General features: G+C 33.5%; 5 protein-coding genes across 5 annotated transcripts; 2 read left to right on the forward strand and 3 right to left on the reverse strand.

Moving 5' to 3' along the window:
- Positions 1–5831: 5831 nt before the first annotated feature.
- On the reverse strand, positions 5832–6422 carry LOC109133475 (uncharacterized). The gene has a single exon (XM_019246685.2). It carries the CDS (start codon positions 6250–6252, stop codon positions 5992–5994), a length of 261 nt encoding a protein of 86 aa, XP_019102230.1. The 5' UTR covers positions 6253–6422; the 3' UTR covers positions 5832–5991.
- Positions 6423–8976: 2554 nt separating this feature from the next.
- LOC104790544 (NAC domain-containing protein 59-like) lies at positions 8977–10711 on the forward strand. The gene is made up of 3 exons (XM_010516319.3): positions 8977–9507; positions 9593–9870; positions 9978–10711. The coding sequence occupies exons 1-3, from the start codon at positions 9294–9296 to the stop codon at positions 10485–10487; spliced, it is 1002 nt and encodes a 333-aa protein (XP_010514621.1). The 5' UTR covers positions 8977–9293; the 3' UTR covers positions 10488–10711.
- Positions 10712–10954: 243 nt separating this feature from the next.
- Positions 10955–15744, forward strand: LOC104743287 (uncharacterized). Its single transcript, XM_087456307.1, has 9 exons — positions 10955–11277; positions 11375–11437; positions 11538–11628; positions 12201–12994; positions 13091–13384; positions 13467–13748; positions 14000–14568; positions 14650–14755; positions 14845–15744. Exons 4-7 carry the CDS (start codon positions 12203–12205, stop codon positions 14330–14332), a joined length of 1701 nt encoding a protein of 566 aa, XP_087312433.1. The 5' UTR covers positions 10955–11277; positions 11375–11437; positions 11538–11628; positions 12201–12202; the 3' UTR covers positions 14333–14568; positions 14650–14755; positions 14845–15744.
- Positions 15745–16082: 338 nt separating this feature from the next.
- On the reverse strand, positions 16083–16785 carry LOC104698760 (uncharacterized). Its single transcript, XM_010414157.2, has 2 exons — positions 16633–16785; positions 16083–16544 (listed from the first exon to the last, which is right to left on the reverse strand). The coding sequence occupies exons 1-2, from the start codon at positions 16783–16785 to the stop codon at positions 16083–16085; spliced, it is 615 nt and encodes a 204-aa protein (XP_010412459.2).
- Positions 16786–16876: 91 nt separating this feature from the next.
- Positions 16877–17505, reverse strand: LOC147942335 (protein FAR1-RELATED SEQUENCE 6-like). The gene is made up of 2 exons (XM_087456021.1): positions 17025–17505; positions 16877–16905 (listed from the first exon to the last, which is right to left on the reverse strand). The coding sequence occupies exons 1-2, from the start codon at positions 17503–17505 to the stop codon at positions 16877–16879; spliced, it is 510 nt and encodes a 169-aa protein (XP_087312147.1).
- Positions 17506–24737: the final 7232 nt, after the last annotated feature.

Here is a 24737-nt window from a genome sequence, read left to right on the forward strand (position 1 = left end):
GTGTAATTCGGGATTTTTGGCATTTAAAACGGATATGAGTAAGGCATATGATCGGGTAGAGTGGGATTTTCTGGAGGCGGTTTTGGTCAAGTTAGGATTCGATAGGAGATGGATTTCGTGGATTATGTGGTGTGTATCGTCAGTGTCGTACCAAGTTCTTCTGAATGGTCAGCCCAGAGGTTTTATTAGACCTTAGAGGGGGTTACGACAAAGGGACCCTCTATCTCCATATTTATTTATTCTTTGCACAGAGGTCTTGATAGCTAATATTAAGAAGGCTGAAAGGGAGGAAAAATTGACGGGTATTACCATCGCCCGTGGTAGTCCTACTGTCTCGCATTTGCTGTTTGCGGATGATAGTCTGTTCTTTTGCAAAGCAACTGCCCAGGAATGTAGGACGGTTATGGATATAATCGGTACCTATGGCAGAGCTTCAGGTCAAGAGGTCAATCTGGCTAAATCATCTATTATGTTTGGCAAAAAGGTTACTCCGGATATTTGATCCCAGTTAAAGTTAGTTATTGGGATTTCTAAGGAGGGTGGCATGGGTTCTTACTTGGGTATTCCTGAGAATCTTCAAGGATCGAAAACTAAGGTGTTTAGCTACGTTAAGGATCGGCTAGATGATCGTGTTAATGGCTGGTCTGCAAAGTGTTTGTCGAAGGGTGGCAAGGAAATTATGATTAAATCAGTGGCTTTGGCATTACCTACCCATGTTATGTCGTGTTATAAGCTACCTCAGGAACTAACATCTAAATTAACAAGTGCAATTTCCACTTTCTGGTGGAAGTCCAATGATAAAGCACATGGTATGCATTGGGTTGCGTGGGACAAACTATGTAAAGATAAAGCTGAAGGGGGACTTGGCTTCCGAGCTCTGGAACAATTTAATGAGGCTATGTTGGCCAAACAGTTTTGGCGTCTAATTCAATACCCAACGTCTTTAATGGCTAAGGTGATGAAAAGTCGATATTTCAGGAACAAACATCCTCTTATGACAAAAAAACCATATAATCCGTCCTTTGCTTGGAGAAGTATTTATTCCATCAAAGGATTGGTGGAGCAGGGGGCGCGATGGGCGGTAGGCTCTGGCAATTCCATTTCGGTTTGGCATGATCCATGGATACCGGATATTCGCCCTAGACCGGCGAATGGCCGAGGGAGGTTGTGGCTTCCGAGTTTAATGGTTAATCATTTAATTAACCCGGAGACTAAGAATTGCCATCTACCTACATTGGAGGAGTTTTTTGATCCGGGGGATATACAACTAATCCAGAGTATGCCGGTTAGTAGAACTCATCAACCGGATAGATTAATATGGCATTATACTAAATCTGGGAAATATTCGGTCAAATCAGGTTACCGGTTAGCTCGGGAATTAATTATGGATGTAGAGTATGGGCCGACGTGTACGGCTTTGCGGGCCCAATCGTGGAAACTTGATGTACCGTCCAAGATCCAACACTTTTTTTGGCAGATTGGTTCGGGTACTCTACCTGTGTTGGAGCGTCTTGCACATCGGGGTGTTCGTTGTGACACCGTGTGTAAGAGATGCGATTCTGCAGTGGAAACTATAAACCATGCGCTCTTTGAGTGCCCTAGGTCTCGATGTATTTGGGAGTTGTCGCCTATACGGATGGACCAAGGGGGTTTTCCATACACATCGATTTATGCGAATTTAGACTTTGTTTTTTGGCGAGCGTCTTCGCAATCCGGGGTCTCGGATATCGGCATTCAACTACCTTGGATTATTTGGTCAGTTTGGAAAGATATGAATAAAAAGGTTTTCCAGGGTATTGAGGTAGAATCTCTTGAGATTTTGAATCAAGCGGCTACAGATAAATTATTGTGGGAGAAGGCCAAGTCTTACTCAGTGAATTATCTGGATCCTCCGTCTTTTTCGGAGGTCAGGGGTTCCTCTCCCCGATGCCAATTTGATGGTTCTTGGAAAGGTACAGATCCCTACCAGGGTCTGGGCTGGTGGTGCTGCAATGGAGAGCTTACAACGATCCTGTTGGGAGCACGGAGTCACCGTGGTAGTATATCATCTCTACATGCAGAATTACAAACGCTGATCTGGGCTATGGAGTCTTTACTGGTGGCTGGAGTCGATTGTCATGCTTTTGAGACGGATAGCGTAGAGCTAACGGCGATGGTGCAGACGCCGGAAGACTGGCCGGCTTTTTCTAATCTGCTGGAGGATTTCTCACTGCTTTGAAGTTCATATACCTCCTTCACCCTCACCAGGATTCTATGAGACGCTAATGTCAGAGCCGATTGCCTAGCTCGATCTTCACGATCTCTACCTTCAGAATCTACCTTTGTAAACTCGTTTTCTCCTGTTTGGGCAACCAATCTTGGAGTTCTATTTTAATATTTATAGTTTGGTTGGAAAAAAAAATTAAGAGGAAAAAAAAAAGATAAAAAAGTTGTAATAAATTTGGTGATATAGACAGTTTTTAAGCCCACGTATTGAAGTCATCAACATGGCACGCCAATTTTGTTTTTCTAAATTGGGTTATTAAATGGTCTCAAAACCCAATTTAGAAAAGTTATTCATTCTTCATCTTTCTTTCAAAAAGGCACGATAGTTTTACACCATCACAAGAAAATTTTGCAATCTTTGTTCGCGTATTAAAATCTAGTTTAAGATAAATCAGAATTGAGAAGCACAAAAACCGAAAAGTTTCTAAACTTTTACTAAAAGATAAATAAAATATTTTAAATATGATTGGTGAAGCAATTAACCGTAACTATGAATAGTCGAATATAGCAATACGATTTTGATACGAACTAAGAATACCAAACTCAATCCAACTGAACCGACATTCATAATTTTTGGTTCTCTCGGCTGAAAAGATTGTCATATTTTTAATATGAGTCGGTTATCCAATTTTTTTGGTTCGATCCGGTTCTAGCAAAACCTATCGATCTCAGACTATTGTTTTTTAAGACCAGATTATACTAAAATTAGAAGGATTTATACCAAAACTAAATCGGTTTTCTATAACACTGAATATAATTATTGAAAATAACAGAAAATTTCCAAATTTAATAAATATCATTGTATTTTGAAAAATTTAATTAAAATTTATTCGACTTTGGTTTCGAAATTAAATGCCTAGAAGTGAACCAAACCAAACCAAATTTATTTATGGTTTAATTTTGGTAACCATTTAAAAAAAAAAACTTATAACCCAAAAACCTGACTCGGTTCGATTTGGTTAACAGAAGCGTAGGACTACTCCAATATGTTGAGCTAGTTAGATATTAACTGGTACTAACATCTCTTACGTAAAGAAAATTAAATAGTATAACGTACGTACTTGATAACGTAAATAGAAATTACAAGCCAATTAATAGTGATTTCCATCTAACCAAAATATTCAATTGGCGCAAGCGCAAATACGTTTTAATATCAAACATGTACATACCGAAGAAACACATTAAACATAAAGTGGCTGAATATTACACTTTGGGTATATTTGCCTAAGGTTTTATTTTTTAAATTATTCTGCGTTGGGAGTTTGGACCTCCCATAGGCGAAACTGATCATAACTAGTTCTCTAATATGGTGAGACCATTTTAAAGATAAAATAAAAAAAATTGGTATGTATAGTGTTAAAGATATCAAATGGTCAATCAATGGACCTATTTAATTAAGAAGTTTTGGTTTCGAACATCTCGTTTGGTTGAGTATTGATTTACATGTTTGGAAGAAGTTGAATCTCTTTGATCTGAGTTTAAAATATTATTTAATTACAAAAAAAATAAGTTTCTGGTAACGTTACGAAAACTCTTTTAACTCTTTCAATTAGAAAAGTGTAATACAATAATTACTGAAAATATGGATCATAAACATATTGTAACAATGTGGATCATAAACATATTTGACGAAGAAGATCTTGAAAATATATTGGCGCTTTTATTGACTGTTAGTAAACAATATCATGTAAAATGCGACATGCAAATGTTTTTGCACGTTTTACCAATATGCGAAGTCTTAATCTATACTCAAATTTGGTAGAACACTAGTACCCCATTCTCACATGTATGAAGCATGGTGGTTGGGAAATATTGACTTTGACATGACGCTTTTTCAGCTAATTATGTCGGTGCCAAAATAAAATTGTTCAAATATCACCAAAGCTTAAGCTAGATTTAATTCTAATAAAAAATATGTATATATACTAACTATGATCGTACGCAAGAACCTAAAGCAATCTTCGAATCATATTAAAAACGTGAATATTTAGCTATTTATGTTGTTTATGTACTACTACTGACCAAGAGAAAACCACAATGATAGCTGTATATAGTCAAACAACACCACTTTGTGAAGCTAAAAGGTAAAAGATGCAAGTTAAGTGTTGTTACTAAACAAAAAAATACACACAAATTATACGTATTTTCTCTTTTTTTTTAGTTTATTTTAATCTTCAAGCTCCTCTCGTTACTTTATCTATGTTCTTCAACCAATAAATATATACTAATACTTTTCCACAATTTGAAAGTCAACAATGATTTTATAGTTCAAACACAGCTTATGAAGATGATGTTTCCAAAGTCCTTATGCTATGAGAATAATATGATGATGGCATATTTAAACATGACGAGATATGCATGTTTAAAAAGACAAGTGTGATGAAAATTAAAAAATTACTAGATATTAACCCGTGGTACACGCGGAACAATTTTTTAAAAACTAATATTTAATTTTTTTTTAATTATATTTAGTTTGTTTTGTTTAATTAATTTTGTTTGGATTATTAATTATTAGAACAATAATAAGGGAATTAAATACATAATTATCTAATTTATAAGCTATTGTCTCATTAAGTCACAATATTATCAATGATTTAATTGTTTTACAAAATTTTAGTTAAATTACCTGATTTAATATTTTTTATATTCTAATATTAGTAGTATTGGCCAAATAATTAAATGAGGATTTAACCCGTGTTTCAAGACCGAATTAATAATATTTTATATTTATACTAATGTTAATTCAAACCATTATGTATATATAGATATTCATTTTCTAAATAAAATATATACTGAATGAAATGTTTGTCCTCTTGCTAAAGTTAAATATTTGTGAATATTGGTTTTCTAATCATTCTAAAATTGGATTTTCGGTCTAGGAAATTCATTAATGTTAATATAATTATGGAGATTATAATTTTTTTTTTGACAAATCTGTTGTATACATTTAAATTTGAGAGATTGTAGCATTCATAAAAATAGTTTTCGGGATTTAATGGGTTAAAACTTTAATGGGTAGAGTTGGTTTTGGAAAAATCATAATGTATAGATGTTGTTAAGATTTTTTGACAATAAATGTAACAAATGTTGGTCAATTTAAGAAAATTTAGTATTTGAATTTTTCTGCAATGTTATTTATGGAATTGTTTTAGGAGTTAACGTTGTAAATAAAAGATATTAAATAAGCAAAACGAAAAAGGTATAAACTAAAATGTATTTCAAAAATAATAATATAGATATGTGTTCATATAAATACAATAGAATTATAACAAGGCGGCCCAATAATGAGTCTAATTAACCCAAAATGATCTACGGCCCGGACATTTTTCTTCACAATCTTTTGTTGTGTTGTCACTTGTCGCTAAGTTATACCAACTACAAGTCAAAGTCAACTCTTTAGCCCAACATGTCGAAAAGTATCATTCCGTTCATATTGCTTGTGTGTAGACAGACATTAAGGCATACATATCATATAGGATTAAAATTATGTTTGGTGCATTTTCTTCTCAAATCTGTTCTCAAAAATCAAAACATATATATTCTTAATTACAAGACAAAAAAAAAAAGATCGTAAAAAGCATTATGGGGTTCGTCACATTAATTAAAAAGTACAAGATCCCAACAATTGAAAGAAAATAAAAATGAAACGAAATGCACATATATATGGATTTTTGCAACATACATAAACCAAAAAAAAATTGATTTTCTGATATAAAAACATTGTTTTCAAAGAGAGATGAAACCTTCGCTGACAAGCAAACCAAAGAAGAGGACGAAGAGGCCAGCACCAAGAGATTTGCCAGGATCAACATACGTCTGAGAATAAGCACCAAGAGTCAACGCAGCTCCAACGAGCCCGATCACCAAAGATTGCATGTTTCTTCTGCTCACGCTTCTTTGCCTTGGCTTCACCTTCTCTTCTTGATCTACAACATCTTGTTCTTGCTTCTCTTCTACTTTCTCCGTCTTTCTTCTTTCTCTCACCATTTTTAGGATTCTTTGATGAATGGAGAGATTCTGATTTATGATTCTATGATGTGGGTTTGGTTGTTTGTTGTGATTTGTTGTTATTATAAGTTAATGATGGAGACAAAATGTGGTCTTTTGGGGATTGCTTTGAGGCCTTTTGATAGACAGAAAAGTCAACTCTCTTATAGAAGAGTAAGTGGTCGGTATAGATCCAAAACTATTATATTTTAATTACTATTTTGTTATAAACAAACAAGTGGTCAGAGTTGAAGTTAGGCTAATGTTTCATGTTTACAATATTATAATAATGTTACTCCAAAATTAATATAAAATTTAAATGATTGTCGTTATGTAAAATGTGAGTTGTATTTATTCTGTCTAAATTTTTTTGACCTGTCAATAATTTACATATTACAAAGGAGTAAGAAATATACCAATTAAATGTGATGTCAAAAACGTTATCATGTTTTTCTGAAATAAATTACTTAAAAAAAATATGTGAACGATTATTTTTTTTATCATTATAAATAATCAAACAAAAACGAAATAATTAATATGGTTCAGTTGGATATAAATATTATTTATTCAATTTGTTTGACAATAGAAGATTTTTAAAAAATAATTTTTTTTTTAGAAGTATTAATTTTTATTTTTGGAGTAATTTTAAAAAGGGACATTTTTAGAAATACCTCTTTTTCCATATCCTTTTTTAAAATACTCCTTCATATTTACCATTTTTAAAACTACTCCTCTTTATGTACAAAATAACCAAATTATCCATTTTTGAATGACAACAAGAATGTACAGTCACTAAAATAAAAAAACTTTCCCTCAAAAAATAAAAAATTTTACTGCCAAAAATGAAAAATTTTCCCGCCAAAATAAAATAAAAATTCCCGTCAAAAATTATATTTTCTCGCCAAAATCGAAAAAATTTTCCGTCAAAAATTATTTGTTTCCGCCAAATTTTTGAAATTTATACCTTTTAAAAACCTTGTAAACGCTTTTAAAAACCTTGTAAATTTGTTTACAAAGTGTTTAAAAACCTTTTAAAAACTTTATAAAAACCTTGTAAACGTTTTTACAAGGTGTTTAAAAACCTTTTAAAAACCTTGTAAACGCTTTTAAAAACTTTGTAAAAACGTTTACAAGGTGTTTAAAAACTTTTAAAATCTTTTTTAAAAACATTTTGAAAACCTTTTAAAAACCTTATAAAAACCTTGTAAAAGCGTTTAAAAGGTGTTTAAAAAACCTTTTAAAACTCTTTTCAAAATCTTGTAAAAGCGTTTACAAGGTGTTTATAAGATTTTTATGAGGTTTCTACCTTATAAAAACTTTTAAACACCTTGTAAATTTTGTTTGGCGGAAATTTTTTTTGTCGAAACAAAAATTTTTTTTGGCGGGAAAATATGTCGGAAATTTTTTGGCGGAAAAATTTTGTTTTTCTTTTTATTGAATAAAATATTTTTTATCTAAGTGTAAAATGTCATTAAAAATTACAAATTCTGTATTAGAAAAGACATACTAGCACCAAACTACAACATTCATTACAAGCCAAACTTAAAATCGCACCCTATGCTGATCTTGAGGTAAGCCGTTCAAATCCCAAGTCCACACACATACATTGAAGTTTGCTGATCTTCTCACATATTGGCCCTCTAGTACAATTTTAGTTGCAAGATTTATGTCCTTCTAGAATCTCAAAAAAAAATCACACTTGATATACAAACGTTATTTTTTGTGAATATCCACAAAAAATTAGGTCGCCTAACAAAAACAATGAAAGAGATCGTCTAATACCCTTTAGCACATCGACACGTAACTTACTTCAAATCGTTTATTCATGTTTCGTGCCAGGAAACGGGTCAACCCCCACTTTTTAAGTACTTGATTATATTAGTAATTAAGAACAAAGATTAGTGCTTACCATTTGAGGACCATTGTTGAGAACCACTAACCACGTCTGATGTTTGGTCTCGGGCTTTTCATCTATATATATATAGATCATGACGTTGACCCTCTACAGTAAATACCAGCCATCAGATCAGAAGAAGATTGCTACTTGCCACTACGGTTGAAACTTGTAGTCGATAGTCGAAACACATTCATAGAAAATTTTGTTTACTTATTATTTTCATTTGAAAATTTCTTAGTTGTTTTCTTTAAAAAGTAATTCGATGAATACAACACATATCTAAAACACAAGGTATCTTAATGCAATTTTGAATGATAATTATTATTTAATAAATCAATAAAAAAAAACCCACAACGTACATATGATATAGAGTTCAAACTCTAGACGTAATCTTCTACTTGTAGTATTTTCTTAAGATATAAGGCTCAGTCATTATTGCTCCAAGCTCAAGCTCAAGCTCTAGCTCTTGCCCAATATAGAACTAAACATGTTTTTTTCAACCGATACAATAATCATATAAATAAATATTGTTATTTTTATTCTTTTTTATAGATATTAATAATTAGTTTAAAGAATGGACAAAAACGTCATCAGTGATGTGATAAGATTGTTCTTATCGCATCAACAGAATGGATGGGGAACCACAGGTGAAATGTTTCTGGTCAAAATGAAAGCTTTGAGCTACATATTAAAGTTTTTGAAACAGAAAGTTTTTGTAATAAAAGAAAAAAATATCTTCAAAATTAACATCTAAAGTTGCCTATTGAACTACGCATCTTCGTAATAGTAGCTAAATATAGCATTACACCAAATTCAATTTTTATAATATATCTTTGGAACGATGTTTATGTTATGGTTGGTTCGAGTCTACATCATATTTGTATATACATAACAAATTATAAGTGAGAAATTATTAAATAATAACTTTATTTCTCTGTATGTGTATATTTTTCATTTGGATAATAGCGATTTAAATAGTTTTAGAAAAAGAATCATTTGATACCAAAACAGTGACCAAATTATTTGTGAGTTAATAATATAAACTAGTATAAGAGCTTGCCAGCTTGGGCTGCTCAAATTACTTTATCCTCTCTTCAAAAATATCTATTTCTGTATAACCATTAAACAAAAGATTACAGCTCAAATGGACTACAAGGTATCAAGAATTGGGGAGATAGTAAAAGGAGAAGAAGTAGAAGATTCAGAGAAGATTGATTTGCCACCTGGTTTCAGATTCCACCCAACAGATGAAGAACTCATAACTCACTATCTAAGACCAAAGGTTCTAGACACTTTCTTCTCTGCTTTAGCCATTGGTGAAGTTGATCTCAACAAGGTCGAGCCATGGGACTTGCCTTGTAAGTTATATTAGGTCATTTATTTTCTTGGTTTCTAAAAATCTCTCTGTTCCTTTAACTTAGAACCACTCTGTTTTCTTTCTAGGGAAGGCCAAGATTGGGGAGAAAGAGTGGTATTTCTTCTGCGTAAATGACCGAAAATACCCGACCGGTTTAAGGACGAACCGGGCTACTAAAGCTGGTTATTGGAAAGCTACTGGCAAAGATAAAGAGATTTTCAAAGGGAAATCTCTTGTGGGTATGAAGAAAACTTTGGTTTTCTATAAAGAAAGAGCTCCTAAAGGAGTTAAAACCAATTGGGTCATGCATGAGTATCGATTAGAAGGCGAACATGCCATCGATAATCTCCCTAAAACCGCTAAGGTAATATATATCATATATGTAAGAGTTCTCTGTTTTTTGTGAAAGATTGATATATATATATACACTTTAATTCATGAGGTTTTGTTTTGTGTTGGATGTGAATACAGAACGAATTTGTTATTAGTCGTGTGTTTCAGAAACGGGCAGATGGTACGAAGGTGCATATATCCGGTTTAAGGATGTTCGGTTCAGGGGTTAACAAATTTGAACCGGGAGGTTTACCTCAGTTGATGGATTCTTCTCCATATCTAAAGAGCAGAGGACGAGACTCTTTGGCTGGAACCGCCGTTGGTTGTTTGTTTTCTCACGTGACCTGTTTCTCCGATGACGACAAGAGTCTTGTGGACGAGCTTAAAGACAACTCTAAAGCTACCAGGTTTGGTTCTTCATCGACTAACTTGATGCCAAACATTGTTTCTACGTTAGACTACGATCATCTTTCTCTGCAAGACGATTCTTCCATGCTGAAGATGTTGCTTGACAGTGAAGAAACTCAATTTGAGAAGAATCTTGAGAATTCCGGTTCATTGGAGAGCGAATTAACTGCGAGTTCTTGGCATGGTCACAGTCCTTGTTCAACTGGTCCGGTGAATTTTGATAACGTTTGGAATTTCTGAAATTTGGAAATTGGAACATCGAAAATTGGAGTATGGAAAAAAAAAAAACATTAGGGTGGAGGGGTATATAGGGTTTAACAGTATATCTGTATATGTGGTATGTGTTTGCTTTAGATTCTAGTATCTAAAGGATTCTTAAGATATACAAATGTGATATTGAAAGATTCTTGTAACATTTTGTAAAAAAGAACATTGTAGTTAAAATAATCTCTACTCTCTTACCATATGAACTCCATTGGTTGTGTCTTTTTAATTTGTGAAAATAGACCACATTGACACAATTTTGCAAAAATATTGCTAGATTGACACTCTCCTTTTGGGAAAAATTAGAATGACACAATTTAGTGTTTAAATTACCAAAAGCCCAATTAAAACTGTAAAAGGAAATAAAAATTAAGTAATAAAACAAAAAAAAATCGATTAAATCAAAACACCCTAAACCCGACATTTTTTTTTTTAAACACTAGAAAACTTTGTGTCGTCCGTCGGCGAAGAACGAAGAAGAGGTTTTACAGTCCCCAAAAAAACCCCGATCTGCCGTCATCTTCCACCGGCGATTAAGAGCTGTAATCACGGTGTTCACTGCTCCATCCAAATACAGACGCCGGCATAGTTGAGTTAAAGAATTCCGACGGCGAGATAAGAACTTAGCGGCTTCGGTGGTTGGTGATTTGTAATCACCGGTGTTCACTGCTCCATCCAGTTACAGACGCCAGCGTAGTTGGGTTAAAGAATTCCGGCGGCGAAATAAGAATTTAGTGTCTTCGGTGGTTGGTGATTTTCTCCGGCGGTGAGTTTTTAATTGGATTATTATAAGAATGAACAGAATTGTTAATTGCAATTGTAGATTAACCTTATTTTTGTTTTGGGTCTTGCTCTTGTGACAGATTCGGTGGGAAGGATTAGGCTTCTTGTTTTGGGTCTTGATCCTCAATAGCTTCATAATTCCGGTTAGGCTTTATGATATGATTTTTTTCTCCAATTATCCCTGTCTACATTATGCAAGTTCTTTGATTTCCATTGAATTGTATGATGTTTGTATGATTTTAGAGTCCTAAGGAGGATTTGATAGACAAGTGGCATTGGAGTTAACAGAAGATTAAATCAACCATTTGCAGATAATTGTGGAAACTAAAAGCAGGTATATCTTTTATCCTTCTTCACGGATGGGATTTTTGTTTTTCTGTTAGTAAATTTACAGGATTCGATCAACTATGGCAATGTTTATAATTTGCAGATTAAGATTATTGCTTTCGAGAGTTGAATGTTTGTTTTTTACATTGGTTCTTGATGTTTATACTGAAGCTAATAGTCTGAACAAACCTTTTTTCTTCTTTTCTTGGTGACTCTTGTTTGGTTTTAGTTATACTATATCTGAGTGTTGGTAGTGTGTGTCAGAATTCTAGAATATATAGTAACCAAATGGCCATGAATTGTTACGTAAGTAGTTCTCTTTTGAGATCATTAGATATCTAACATTTTTAAGTAATAGAGAAATGATTATATTGTGTCACTAGTTTCAATTCCAACTGTTGTCCACAAGTCTCAATTGATGGTCATGAGCTTCATTTTTATATATTTTGGGTCTTTAGTTATTGAAGAATTTGGTCTTGATTTTATATATTTTTCTGTGTCGATTTGTTGTTTTTTGATATAATTGTTTATCGGATTCTCTTTGACTTGTATTAATGAGAGATTTGATATATTATTTAGGAATGACATCTTCAAGCAATAGCATCAAATATCCTCCTCTACTGTATGAAGAAGGGAAATCGCCTCTCCAACATAGGAGCATGAACCACAACTGTTTTGTGTCGAAAATTGGAATTTTGAGAGAAGGATTAGGGGTGGATGTGTGGGAGAGAGTTCATTTTCTACTAACACATCAGCTAAGAATCAACAACATTCATGAGGTTTGGTCTTTGATCGGTGATAGGCCAATTAGATTTTCTTTAAATGAGTTTGCGGAGATAACAAGCTTAAATTGTGATGCATTTGACCCTTTAGACAACTTTGATGTTGAACACCATGATTTCTGGAAAGAAATGAAAATACCAACAACCCTTGATGGTCCTATGTGGAGTGAGTTGCTAAAGGTGATGGATTTTAGAAAAACATGGCATGTTGATAAGAGGATGATGGTTGGTAGGTTATGTCTATTGTCAGTATGCGTACATGGAATTCATCATACATCTAGAATCCCATTGGCGACCGCTAAGAGAGTTTTAGATCCAGTTGCTTTTGAAAAACATCCATGGGGTCGGGTGGCTTTTAGTAGTCTAGTGAATTCTGTTAAGATTGTAGACTATGATAGAGATTCATACACCATACATGGGTGTGTTCATGCTATGTTGATTTGGCTATATGAGAGTGTTGCTGGTATAGGAGAAAGTTATGGGTTTAGAAGGACAGAGACGACTGGTGTTCCACTTCTTGATTGGCGATCATCTCGAAAACGTATCAACTTCACAAACTTCATCAAAAAAGAGAAGGAGTTGCACGGACAGGTTAGTAGTGGTGCTAGTTTGTTACTATATTTGAAAAAAACATACTTTTCACATGTTGTTATAATTTGTATGAATTTAAATTTATATTTTTCACAGGTTCGTGTTAGGCATATGGTTCATGTTTCAGAGGAAAACATGTATCCTCTATGGTTGGACGCAGATGAGCATACGGATCCACACCTAGACGAGCTACTTAAAGATCTCATTCATAACCGTTTCTCTCTAGATGCTTGGAGTTGTGTCAAAACAGTTGGTATAAGTTCAAAAAAGAAGAAAAGAAGAGTTGAAGCTGCTAAGGAGAATGACGACAGAGGGTACAATCCTAAGGAAAAGAGATTGACAGATAGTGATCCCAAATATGAAGAAGGAGAAAATTTAACAAACATGGAGGTATGGTTTCGTTATTCTTCAGTTAACATGATTACCATTTTTTGTCTTCTCTATTATGATATTAACGAAGATGTTATTGCAGGATGCCAAGGATGAGAAGTCAATTTCTTTTGATATTTGGAAGGCGATTGAGAAAATGAATGAGACTATTTCTGACATGGGCAAAACCATCAACAGTCGAATAGATGCTTTGGAGAGCAAATTTGAAACATTTGTTGAGAAAAAAATGAATGTGTTAGAAGAGAAGATGAGTGAGAGAATTAAAGCAGTGGAGAAAGAAAGAAAAGAGCCAAAAGACGCTGATGTACCAAATGATGCCACTTCGCACACCATTGAAGATGATGAGGGAACAAGTAAAGCACCAGTAAGTTACATTTTCTCTTATCATGTTCAGTTTTTTTTTCACTTTCTGATGCTTTTAAAACTTATCATGTTCTGATTTTTTTTTCACTTATCACGTTCTGATTTTTTTTAAACTTATCATGTTTCTGATTTTAGAATAAAAAAGAGTTATTCACGTTCTGATTTTTTCACGTTTTAAAACTTATCATGTCTATCATATACTTATCACGTTCTGATTTTTTTTTCACTTATCATGTTTCTGTTTGGTTGCAGTCATGGATGGTTGAGATGAAGCAGACATCACATGATGAATTTCCAGTTCAAAGGGTGGTGAGGAAGGTGTACACTGTCAAAAATAATAAGAAGAAGGAAGAAGATGAGATATCAGAGAATCTTCCACTCTTTGAGATGAAGGAATCTGTTAAGGTTGAGAAGAAGGAATCTGTTAAGGTTGAGAAGAAGAACACTTCCAAGAAAAAGAAGATACATGGTTTTAGCTATGACGATGTTGAAGATATTACTACCCAAGTTCAGAAGGCTAAATTGAAAATAGCTTCCAGTTCTGAAGAGACTTGGTCGAACCAGGAGGATCAGTTGGCTAGTTAAAAACTTGAGGTGACACTAAAAAGCCTTGGAGATGCTTTAACAAAGTTTGATGAACCTGGACCTTCAAAGCAGCCAAGACGCATCCCACAATTGGCTGAATCGCAGAAGTATCCTTACCTTGGTAACTCAATAGTCAAGCGGATCATTACAGAGGGTGATACTGTGTTATGTGATCATCTTAAGCCTGCAGATGATGAGAAACATCAGAGACTTATGGATTTTCTCAGCCTTGATAAGTATACTTCAACAACTCTGAATTGTTTATAAAAGTTACTATCATTATCTATATATGTACTAACTCATTTTTTCATTCACAGGGAGGAACCACTTAGCACCAGCAACGCAGCTGTGAGATTCTATGGGAAAATTATGACTCCAAGGAAACATTGGCCAAGCAATGACTATGGATGGTTGACAGACCATGTAAGTAAATTTTTTCTTATTTTTGTACAACTGATTTAATGACTATTGTTATGTTCCTTATTTTAGTTATTATTTTTTTTTGAATGTAGCACATGGGTTGTGCAATGGCTATGTTCCGGAGAAGATATATGCGTGAGACTTGTCCCAAACAACGCATTGCCTTCTTAGATCAAGATCTGATCACAACATTGCGGAATGACTACAAACAGTTTGATATGGGGCCTAAGAATTTCGTGTTTAGGGATTCCTATGTGAAACACGTTTATGGTGAATTTCCTGAGGAGTCAGCTACGCACAAGAAGTGGTGGATTGATGTGGATAACTTATACGCTTGTCTCTTTGTCAATGAAAACCATTGGGTGGCTTTGGATATTGACTTGCCGGGTAATAAGATTCACATCTATGATAGCATCCCAAACATGGTGAGTGATGATCAAATGGCTCTTGAATGTTTGTTTTTAAGGCGAATGATCCCAGCGATGTTAAGTGACATGATTCCTGAGACGATCCGTAAGAAGAGTAAACGTATGTTGGAATTGAGAAGGGTGAAGAAGAATGTCCCTCGAAATGAAAATCCGGGTGATTGTGGTATGTACGCTCTAAAATATATTGAATGTTTAGCTCTTGGGAAAGCATTTGATGGACTTTGCGATGAGAACATGTTGTCTCTTCGGATTAAGCTTGCAGCGGAGTTATATGATGAAGTCGGAGAACTAGCCATACCACCTAATATGTTTGATTCATATCCTAGAGCTAAAGATATTAAAATCCCTTCCCTCGTTGATGAGTCCTTGTAGACTATTGTGTGTCATTGTTTCTTTTTTGTTATTAACGTTCTTGTCTTTGCATGTGATAAACTACGTTCTTGTCTTCGCATGTAATAAACTACGTTCTTGTCTTTTTTACCAAATATGTCTTTGCATGTCTTTGTTAGTAACATGAATATAATATGAACTGTGAATATAATATAAACTCACTACATTAGTGGACACACTACATTATGCAAGTTTATCATATACTATTGCTTTTAGGATTAGTGGACACACGTGAATATAATATGAACTTACTACATTATGCAAGTTTATCATATACCACGAGTATACATAATGATTATATAATTTTAAATTTAAACGTGCATAATGATTAAATTTTCAGAATAATTATCTAATGTTTTTAGGATTACTTGTCGTACACTTGTAATCATAATATGAACGAACTACATTGTAATGACAATATTTAAAAGAAAAAGAGTTCTATATCAATACATGTCTTACAATTTAAAAAGAACAAGAGAATATAAAATAACTTGGATGAAATAACTAGGAATTTATAGAGTACATGTCTTACGGTTGTGTCTTACTTGGTTGCAATTACCGCATGTGTATAGTTTTCTTGGTTTCTTCTTTTCCATTGCAATCTCCAATGCGAATTTAATTCTTGAATTTTTTGGCCTATCTGGTTGTTGTTTAGGGATCGGTGCTGAACATACCTTCGTTATAACATGTCCTGGAACAGATTTATCAAACTCCCTTGGCATGATGGCATTCGCGTAGGAAGTGTACACATAATTTTTTCGATAATAAGGATGACTCATTGATATGCGAGAGATGTTTCTGTATTCACCGGCCGCAATTTCGTGTGCACAAGGGAGCTTCTCAAAGTCAAACCTGCGACACGTACACTTTTTATCTCTCAAATTGACAACATGCAGAGATGTTCCACTTGTTACTTGTACTTGGTGTTCGTCGATATCTTGGACAGTAAGTAACTTAGCATAATCCACACGACCCTATAAAATATAAAATACGATGCCACATTATATTTGAAACATAAATAACCAACATCAACATTTGCTAAGAAAGGATAAAAGAATAAACCTGGAGAATTTTCTCTACACCACGTGACAAAACTGTGGTCATCTTCAATGCATCACTCCTCCTATCTGAAAACCACCTAGTCATCATGGACCTTATTTCTTCCAATAGTTGTACAATAGGATAACTCCTAGCATGTGACATGACATTATTCATTGATTCTGCAATGTTGCTTGTAAGAAAGTTGTACCTATCACCTGGGAAATGTACACGAGTCCACATACGCACATCAGCCCTTACGAGGTACTCATGTAGTGTTGGATTCATGGCTTCTATCTGATCAAATGTGGTTTGAAAGTCGATAAGTCTACAAGCATTCACCGCCTTTTTAACCAAAGCAAATTCTGCTCGACCTTTAAACCGGACCAAAATATTTTTGTACATATGGTATGTACATATTCCCCTACTAGACTTCGGATAGACCTTTTTAATAGCTTTCCCAATGGATTGATGCCTATCAGAAATAATGGAAAGGCTTTCATCATCTGGTATCACACAGCTGAGTTGCTTGAAAAACCATTCCCATGATTCATCATTCTCTATATCAACCACGGCGAAAGCAATTGGAAAAATCTGAAAATTAGCATCTTGAGCTGTTGCTGTCAGAAGTGTCCCTAAGTATTTTCCTTGTAAAAAAGTACCATCCACAACAACCACTTTCCTCAAGAATGGAAATCCCTGTATGTTTGCACCAAATGCTAGAAAACAGTACTTAAATCTTTGAGCGTCATCAACTTCAAGCTGTGTAAATGTTCCAGGATTTGCCCTTTTTATCATATACAAATATGTAGGCAGCTGCTCATAACCACTCTCTGGACTACCCCTGACCAACTCGCGAGCATGCCTTAGCGTTCGATATGCCTTCCAATAATCCATCTATCAAAAACAATATTATTTTAAATTGTTGTGAAAATAAATAAACAGTATAATGGTAAATAGAACTGGAAGGAATAATTTGACCTTGATATGAAAACGTTTATTCAACGCTTCAGCAACATGCATTGGCAGTACCTTGGGACCAACTCCACCAACAAAATCTTTGTACAACTCTCCTAGAATATGATGATCTGCTTGTCGGGCACGCATAGAACACTCTGTTACTGAACATGTATGTGCTGAAATAAACACACGGACCTCAAACTATGGAAAGTGATTTATTGTTGCAGCTCTTACCCTCCACTTGCATCCTTTAACCCAACACTTGACAATCAATAGTGTTGGTCTCGATTTGTAAACAAAATAATCAAACCTTTGTACCAAGGTTAGTATCTTCAACCGTGTTTCTAGGTGTTCCTTTGTATCATACATTTGCCCAACAGCCAAATTCACAGAAGACAAGTCTACCTTTGAGACATCAACAGGTTCCTTATTTTCTTCAATATAAAAAGATGAACTCCTGTTCTTCATTGGCAATTTATGATCCTCTTATTCTGGTGGAATTCCATAAATGGTAAAATTCTCATCATCAGAATCTGTTCCGTCAGAATCATCACAATAATCAAATCTACTATCATCTTCATCGATCTCTTCTTCATTTGTGTCGATGGACATATCAAGATACTCTTCTCCAACCTGATCATTTTCATCTCTTCCTCGTTTCTTACCTTTGTGATTCAAATCAGTCTGTATTTTCTTCTTCACTTCAACACAAAGTCGACCTGTAACCCTTTCCAATTGTCCCAGAAAAGTGTGCAAGTGACGAGAATTATCGATAATAACTGGTGGTGTATCACTGGGTAAATCCTGCAATAACCTCTTCGAGATCTTGTAACTCAAGACAACATCAAATACCTTGTTATCCAGCCTGTAATCCTCATATACCATTTCAATGCAATCATCAACTCTGCTTTGATCGTTACATTGTAGAATTCGTGAACCCCTTTCATTATCAATAACAAACAACCATTTGTTGTTGTCAAAGATCCAATTACCACAAACGAGAATCACATGCTTCATATTCTCTTGGTTGTGTAACAATCACTCTAAAACGTGAAGGAAGGGATGGAAAAAAAACCACCTTCAAAGGAAAATAATAGAGAAGTCGATTATGAACCCCAAAAGGAAAGAAAGCATAATTATATCCATATTGGAGAGGAGGAAGAAGGAATTTATGGAAAAAATAAGATGAACCCAAAAAAGAAAAAAAATTTCAGTCGATATAGGGGGAGGGGAGGCACGATACAAAAGAGAAAAAATAAGGTAAACCCTAGATTCTCGCCATATATGGCAACTGCTACAAAAGTCTGTCGCTTAACTTTAAAAAAAATCTGTCACAAAAGGCACTAATAAATCTGTCATTACCCCTGAAAAAAATCTGCTGTCACTATATCAACATAAAACAAATCTGTTATCATTGTATTTATATATAATAAATCTGTTATCAAGCAGCAGATTTTTTTAGTAGGAAAAAACAACTGTCATAACATAAGAAAATCTGCCATAACGTATATTGTGCATGTGGGTCAATATAGCAATTTTAAAAAGACTTTCGAAAATCTGTTATCAAACAACAGATTTTTCCTTCAATCCAAAAATCAGTCATAACTTACAAAAAATCTGTCACCACTATATGTCAAACTAGCAATTAATTTTACGTTTATAAATCTGTCGCAATGTGACAGATTTTTTAAGTGAAAAATAAAACTGTTACAACAATCATAAAAAATCTGCCACAAAATTCTTAGAAAATTGACTAAAACAATGAAAATCTGTCATAACTTTATAAATAAGTCTGTCGCGTTAAGAAAATCTGTTGTTCACAAAAAAACTGTCGTTACACACTTCAAATAAATCTGCCATAAAAAACAAATCTGCCGTCAAACTTTACAAATTAATCTGCCATCTAAAATAAGTCTGCCAAAGAAAAACTGCCATCAACAATAAATCTGCCACTTACAAATTAATCTGCCATTACTTGTATGGCAGACTTTTATAAAAAAAAAAAAACGAAATTGCAGGAATTTTTAACCAAGGGTAATATTGACTTTTTTTTCCTAACAAAGCAAAAAAGGGTATTTTCGGTATGAAACTAACCCAATTGACCCTTAAATTTTAGGAGCTAATCTAGCAATTAACTGCTCAATTTGGGTCAAACTAGAGATTTTTATTTTAATTTTCAGAGGATAGATAAGTGTCTTATTTTGTTTAGATAGAATCAGTTCAGATTACCTATATTAGACACTTTAAACCAAACAATGATCTATTGGAATTTGCCAATTTGGAAACAAAAAAAATATTGTTTAAGAGATTAGATTAGTTAAAAAGCCAAAATTTTGGTCATTGTTTCGCTCGATGCGCTTAGTTTAGATGTCACTCCATGTTTGATGTGTCGAAAGTTAGGACACCAACCAGAAAAATAATATTGTGTTCCGCAACTATATAATATACAAGTACATAATGGTAAGTTTATGGGTGGACCGTTTTGGGAGCATGTTTTAAGATTCAAGTAACAAAGCCCATGAGAAGGTCTTTTTTGTTACGAGGCAGTCAAGAAGCAGACTCGAGTCGAACTGATGCAAATCGCTTAGTCCTTTGTAGTTATTTTCCAACGAAGCTGTTTTGTTTTGAGAGTCTTATGTAATTTGGAAGCTTAAACTTAATTGTTCTTGGATAATGATGTCCTCATGAATCCCCGAACAGTTTCTTGATGTTGTAAAACTGGTATTGTCATTATTGATTGTAACATGCCTAATAGAAACTACTAGGCTAAATATGACCTGTTTAATACAATTTTTTTAGATATTGATACTTTTTGGCTCCTTAATTACCTGTTTATCAAGGATAAAATAAAAGCCCTTGCAAAGTTTAAGTTATAAGAAAATCCACGATTCTATGTGAAGTTTTTTGTCAATATCATCAAACTAATTTTTATGATTCGAAGTTAAATCAATAGAATCTAAACATATGAAACAGAAAAAAAATATAAAAAAGTTTGGGCTATAAAAACAATAAAGACGTAACAAGGCTTTAGAGACAAAAGCAAATTTCAGGAGATTACTGGCAACAGAGACACGAAAAAAGAACCCGAATTGAATCGGGTCAAGTCATAAGCTGCAAAGCGGATCCCTAATATTAATATATGCACAGAAAATTATTAGACAGATTCCCCAATTGTTTTTTTTTACGGGGATGTCCCAGTACTTGTGCAAGCAAAATCATACATAGCCTCTTTGTCAAAACAAAAACGAAATTATCAGAACCAAACAAAACATAAACGAATCACAAATCACAAATGGAGAAGACAGAAACGGCGGAGAAGAAAGTGAGATAAGTCAAAACTGTTATGTTGTCCTTAAGAAAGCTGTGTGATACAGAAGCTTTATATATAAAACTCACAAGTAAACCCTAATTATGTTTGTAGATCTTTTGGGCTTTATCGAAATTTATGGGCTTTAGCTTATATGGTTTATTGGGCTTTTACAAGTTTCGGTTACACTCTCAAAAAGAAACGTAGCATATGTGTCTCGTTTTGAATTCTATAACTATGTCACCTAATTAACCCTTATTATATGGTTTATTGGGCTTTTACAAGTTTAGCCTAATTAAACCTAGATTTGAATTCTATAAGACGATAACTATGTCACCTTTTTCATAACACTACCAAGATTTCAAAACTCTTTTACAAGTTTAGCCTAGTAAACTGTTGTAACTCTGCCACATCTACACTGATAACTCTATTCTAAAAAATAAGTCTGTTTCTGACATATAAATTTATCATGCCCCCTTTACTCTATTGTAACTACATTTAAGTCTACCAAAATTCTTTGTCACCTCTTATTACTCTATTATTACCACTAAGAAAAAGTATACCTTCGAAAATTCTATTGGAAAAAACTCTACCAAAATTTATTAACTATTTTAGCCGATTGTTTTACCACCACTATATACAGTATAACTATCCCAAAGAAGTATATCATTCTTGCGTAATTATATGATATATCACATAAATCCACCACAATCAAGTAAGTTTATCATTACCCTTCGGTAGTCTTATGCTTGCGCAGAACATATTCCCTCTAAAAATAGCTGATTCTTATACTCTCTCTCTTATAATAATGACATGTTTCGTAACTTCGTTTTTCTTACGACACTTTTAAAAAGGCTACCTGACCATTAAAAAACAACATCTTCCTATGCTCCTAAACGTTTCCTTAAAAAAAAATATATATTATTTTAATTATATATATATATATATTTATTATTTTTCGTTAATAGCATCCATTAAAAAAGTACACCTGTATGAGCAACGTTTCTGGAAACAATCCAAAAAAGGATTCTTTTCTTTTTCCATTTTTTCTTATTATTATATTATTTTTTTCAGCAAACTCTCTTAATTAGTATCTGCTAGTAGAGATGCCCTCAATAGTCTTCCCTAAATCGCATCCTATAAATTTTGTATCATTAATCTTTTTTTTTTTTTTTTTTAAATTATTTGACAGCAATCATATCACGTGTACAATATTTTAGTTCCTTAATTATTGAACCACAGGGCCAGCTGTAAACTTCATTATTATATGAACTAGACGTATCTTGTTGACTAAATAATAATAAATAGATTTTCATTTTATTTTAATATTTATTAAGAAAAATATATGTAGTTTTTGTTTTAATAAATATTTGATTAATATTTAGATTCTATAATTTTAAATTTGTGTTTGGTAACGGTAAAAATTGAGGTAACACCTCTGGTTAACTTATTTAATATCAAACTAAAATGTTTTGTGTATTTTACTATAGCAACCATCAAAACTATATAATCATATTTATGTAAACTCTAACCAACTTATGAATACTAATTTTTAAAAAAATTATTTTAAGTATATTTTTTTGGATATTACAAATAATAACTTCAAGTTTTGATGTTTATTCGAATGGCAAAATTTAAGTATGTAAATCATATAAATAAAATATTATTTTACCAAATGTACTTCTAAATTAATAATAAGGGATATAAAATAAAATAATATGTTTCATCCCCTTGATATAATATTAAAATTAAGTTTTTAAAAATTGAAAAAAAATACTCAGTTTAGGTTAACTGTCACATGGTCAACTATATTTAATAATTTAACCAAATCATTGATCACCTAACTTTTTAACTAAATAATAGTAATGTAAAATATTTCTTTGTGGATTAACGTGAAAAGTTTTTTTAAAAGTTATGATATAAGTATTAGATCTTTTAGGATTTTTTTTTCTTTCATTTTATTATATTCTTTAATAGATATACATGATTTATTGTAACATCCAGAATCCAATTTTGGTTGGGTGTCGATCGACACCACTAAATTGGTGGTTGTTCGTTTTGTTTAAAAATTGATCGTTTTAGCTAGGTTTAGCTTGGGAAACCCTAAGTCTCGTTTTAAAGGCACGAGCAGCCTATTTTCTGAAGGGGGAGGGGGTTTGTCGCTTCAAAAAGGGAAAGAGAAAGAGAAAGAGAGATTATGAGTTTGATACTAAGAGCAACGGGAGCTTTGAGGAGGGTTAGGAGAAAGAGAAAGAAGATCCATCATCTATATGTGAGTGGGGATGTGATTACTTGGTGGTGGATTAGGAGAGTCAAGGAGGCTTTCTTATAGTTGTTATCCAGGTAAGTCGTGTCGTTTGACGTTTAATCGATTAGGAAATAGATGGCTGTGAAAGATTAGGGTTTTGCAGCGAAAAGGAGCTTGAAGGAGGTTGCAGATGGGCTGCACGGACTGGTTCGAGATAGCTACTTTGGAGCGTTTGGAGGATGAAACGGAGTTCGATTTGGCAGAAATTTGATGGGGAGCTTCATGGTGCTATAGGATTCGTACCCAACCGTGGGATTGTGAGATTAACGGTTGGTTTGTGTTTTAGTTAAGTGTTTGTATTGTTGTCTGGCATAGACGGTTTTGTGGTAAGGTTGGGGTGTCAAGCGACACCAAGGTGGTGTCGGTCGAAACCACCATGTTGTTTTGTATTTGGGTCCTAGGAGGACAGCTGTAGTTAGGTTTGGATGAGGGGAGATCAGCGGAAGTGATGCCGTGTACGTAGGTGTCGACCGATACTAGGAGAGTGTCGATCGACACCATGTGTGTTGGTTTACAAGTGGTGCGATGGGTGACGTTTGACACCAGGTAGAGGTGTTGTCCGTGGCTGGACAGAATCAAATATTCCAGCGCACCTCTCTTGTTACTCGGTCGCTAAGGGTGGTTGGTTGTGCGACTCAGTAACTAGATGATGTGGGTTTAGTGTATTTGTGGGAGTTTTTGTAAGGAGCGATTTCTACGCCAGTTGTCTCGTCGGAATTATGGGGTTCCGGTGACATCGTTTCCCGTAGATCTTGTGCGAGGATTGAGAATATGGGTGCGGTCATTTCATGTTTATTTAGTATATTATGACCATTCAGATTCTGCAATTATTCAATTGGTTTTAAAAAATCAATGTTAGACATATTATATTATGTAAAAATAAGAATACATTTATAGTTTCTTAAATTTTGTGCTTTTAGTTTAGCTAAAAAAACTTATAAAGTGGGAAACAAAGAGTATAAAATTTGATTTTTGATATTGTTTCTACATTGTTATTAGAAAAATACATTTGATATATAATTTATTAAATATTATAAATTAAAAATTAGAAACAAAAATAATTATAGTTGCTTTTTGATTAGTTAAATATTAGGTACTTAAATGACCACACTCAGTTTTTAATTAATTAACTAATAACCTTATTATTACTAATTTATTCCCACAATTAAAATCTAAACTATCATAAATAATTAATCAACAATTTCATCAAACAAACCAGCAATTAAACCATTATGTAAAACTAGAAATAAACCAAAACAATCAGAATAATAATAAACAAACCAACAATACCAGACTACACCCTAGATCATCTTTTCTTTCTTGTAATGATCATCTTTTCTTTCTTGTAATGGTCACACAGTCACATTTTTTCCTCCCATATACACAATAGAGATGAGTAAATATTGTCATAAATACTTAGTGATGCGATCTTTCCATCTACCAACTATATACAGAAAGCAACTAAGTACACAAACAATAATGAACGATAACAATCAAACCATGGCAATCAGGAAACACAAGCACATTCATGTATGCTAGTCTTGATCAATACTC

This window comes from Camelina sativa, chromosome 6 (genome assembly GCF_030686135.1).
Source record: "Camelina sativa cultivar CO46 ecotype springtype chromosome 6, ASM3068613v1".
In the NCBI taxonomy this organism is placed as follows: Eukaryota; Viridiplantae; Streptophyta; class Magnoliopsida; order Brassicales; family Brassicaceae; genus Camelina; species Camelina sativa.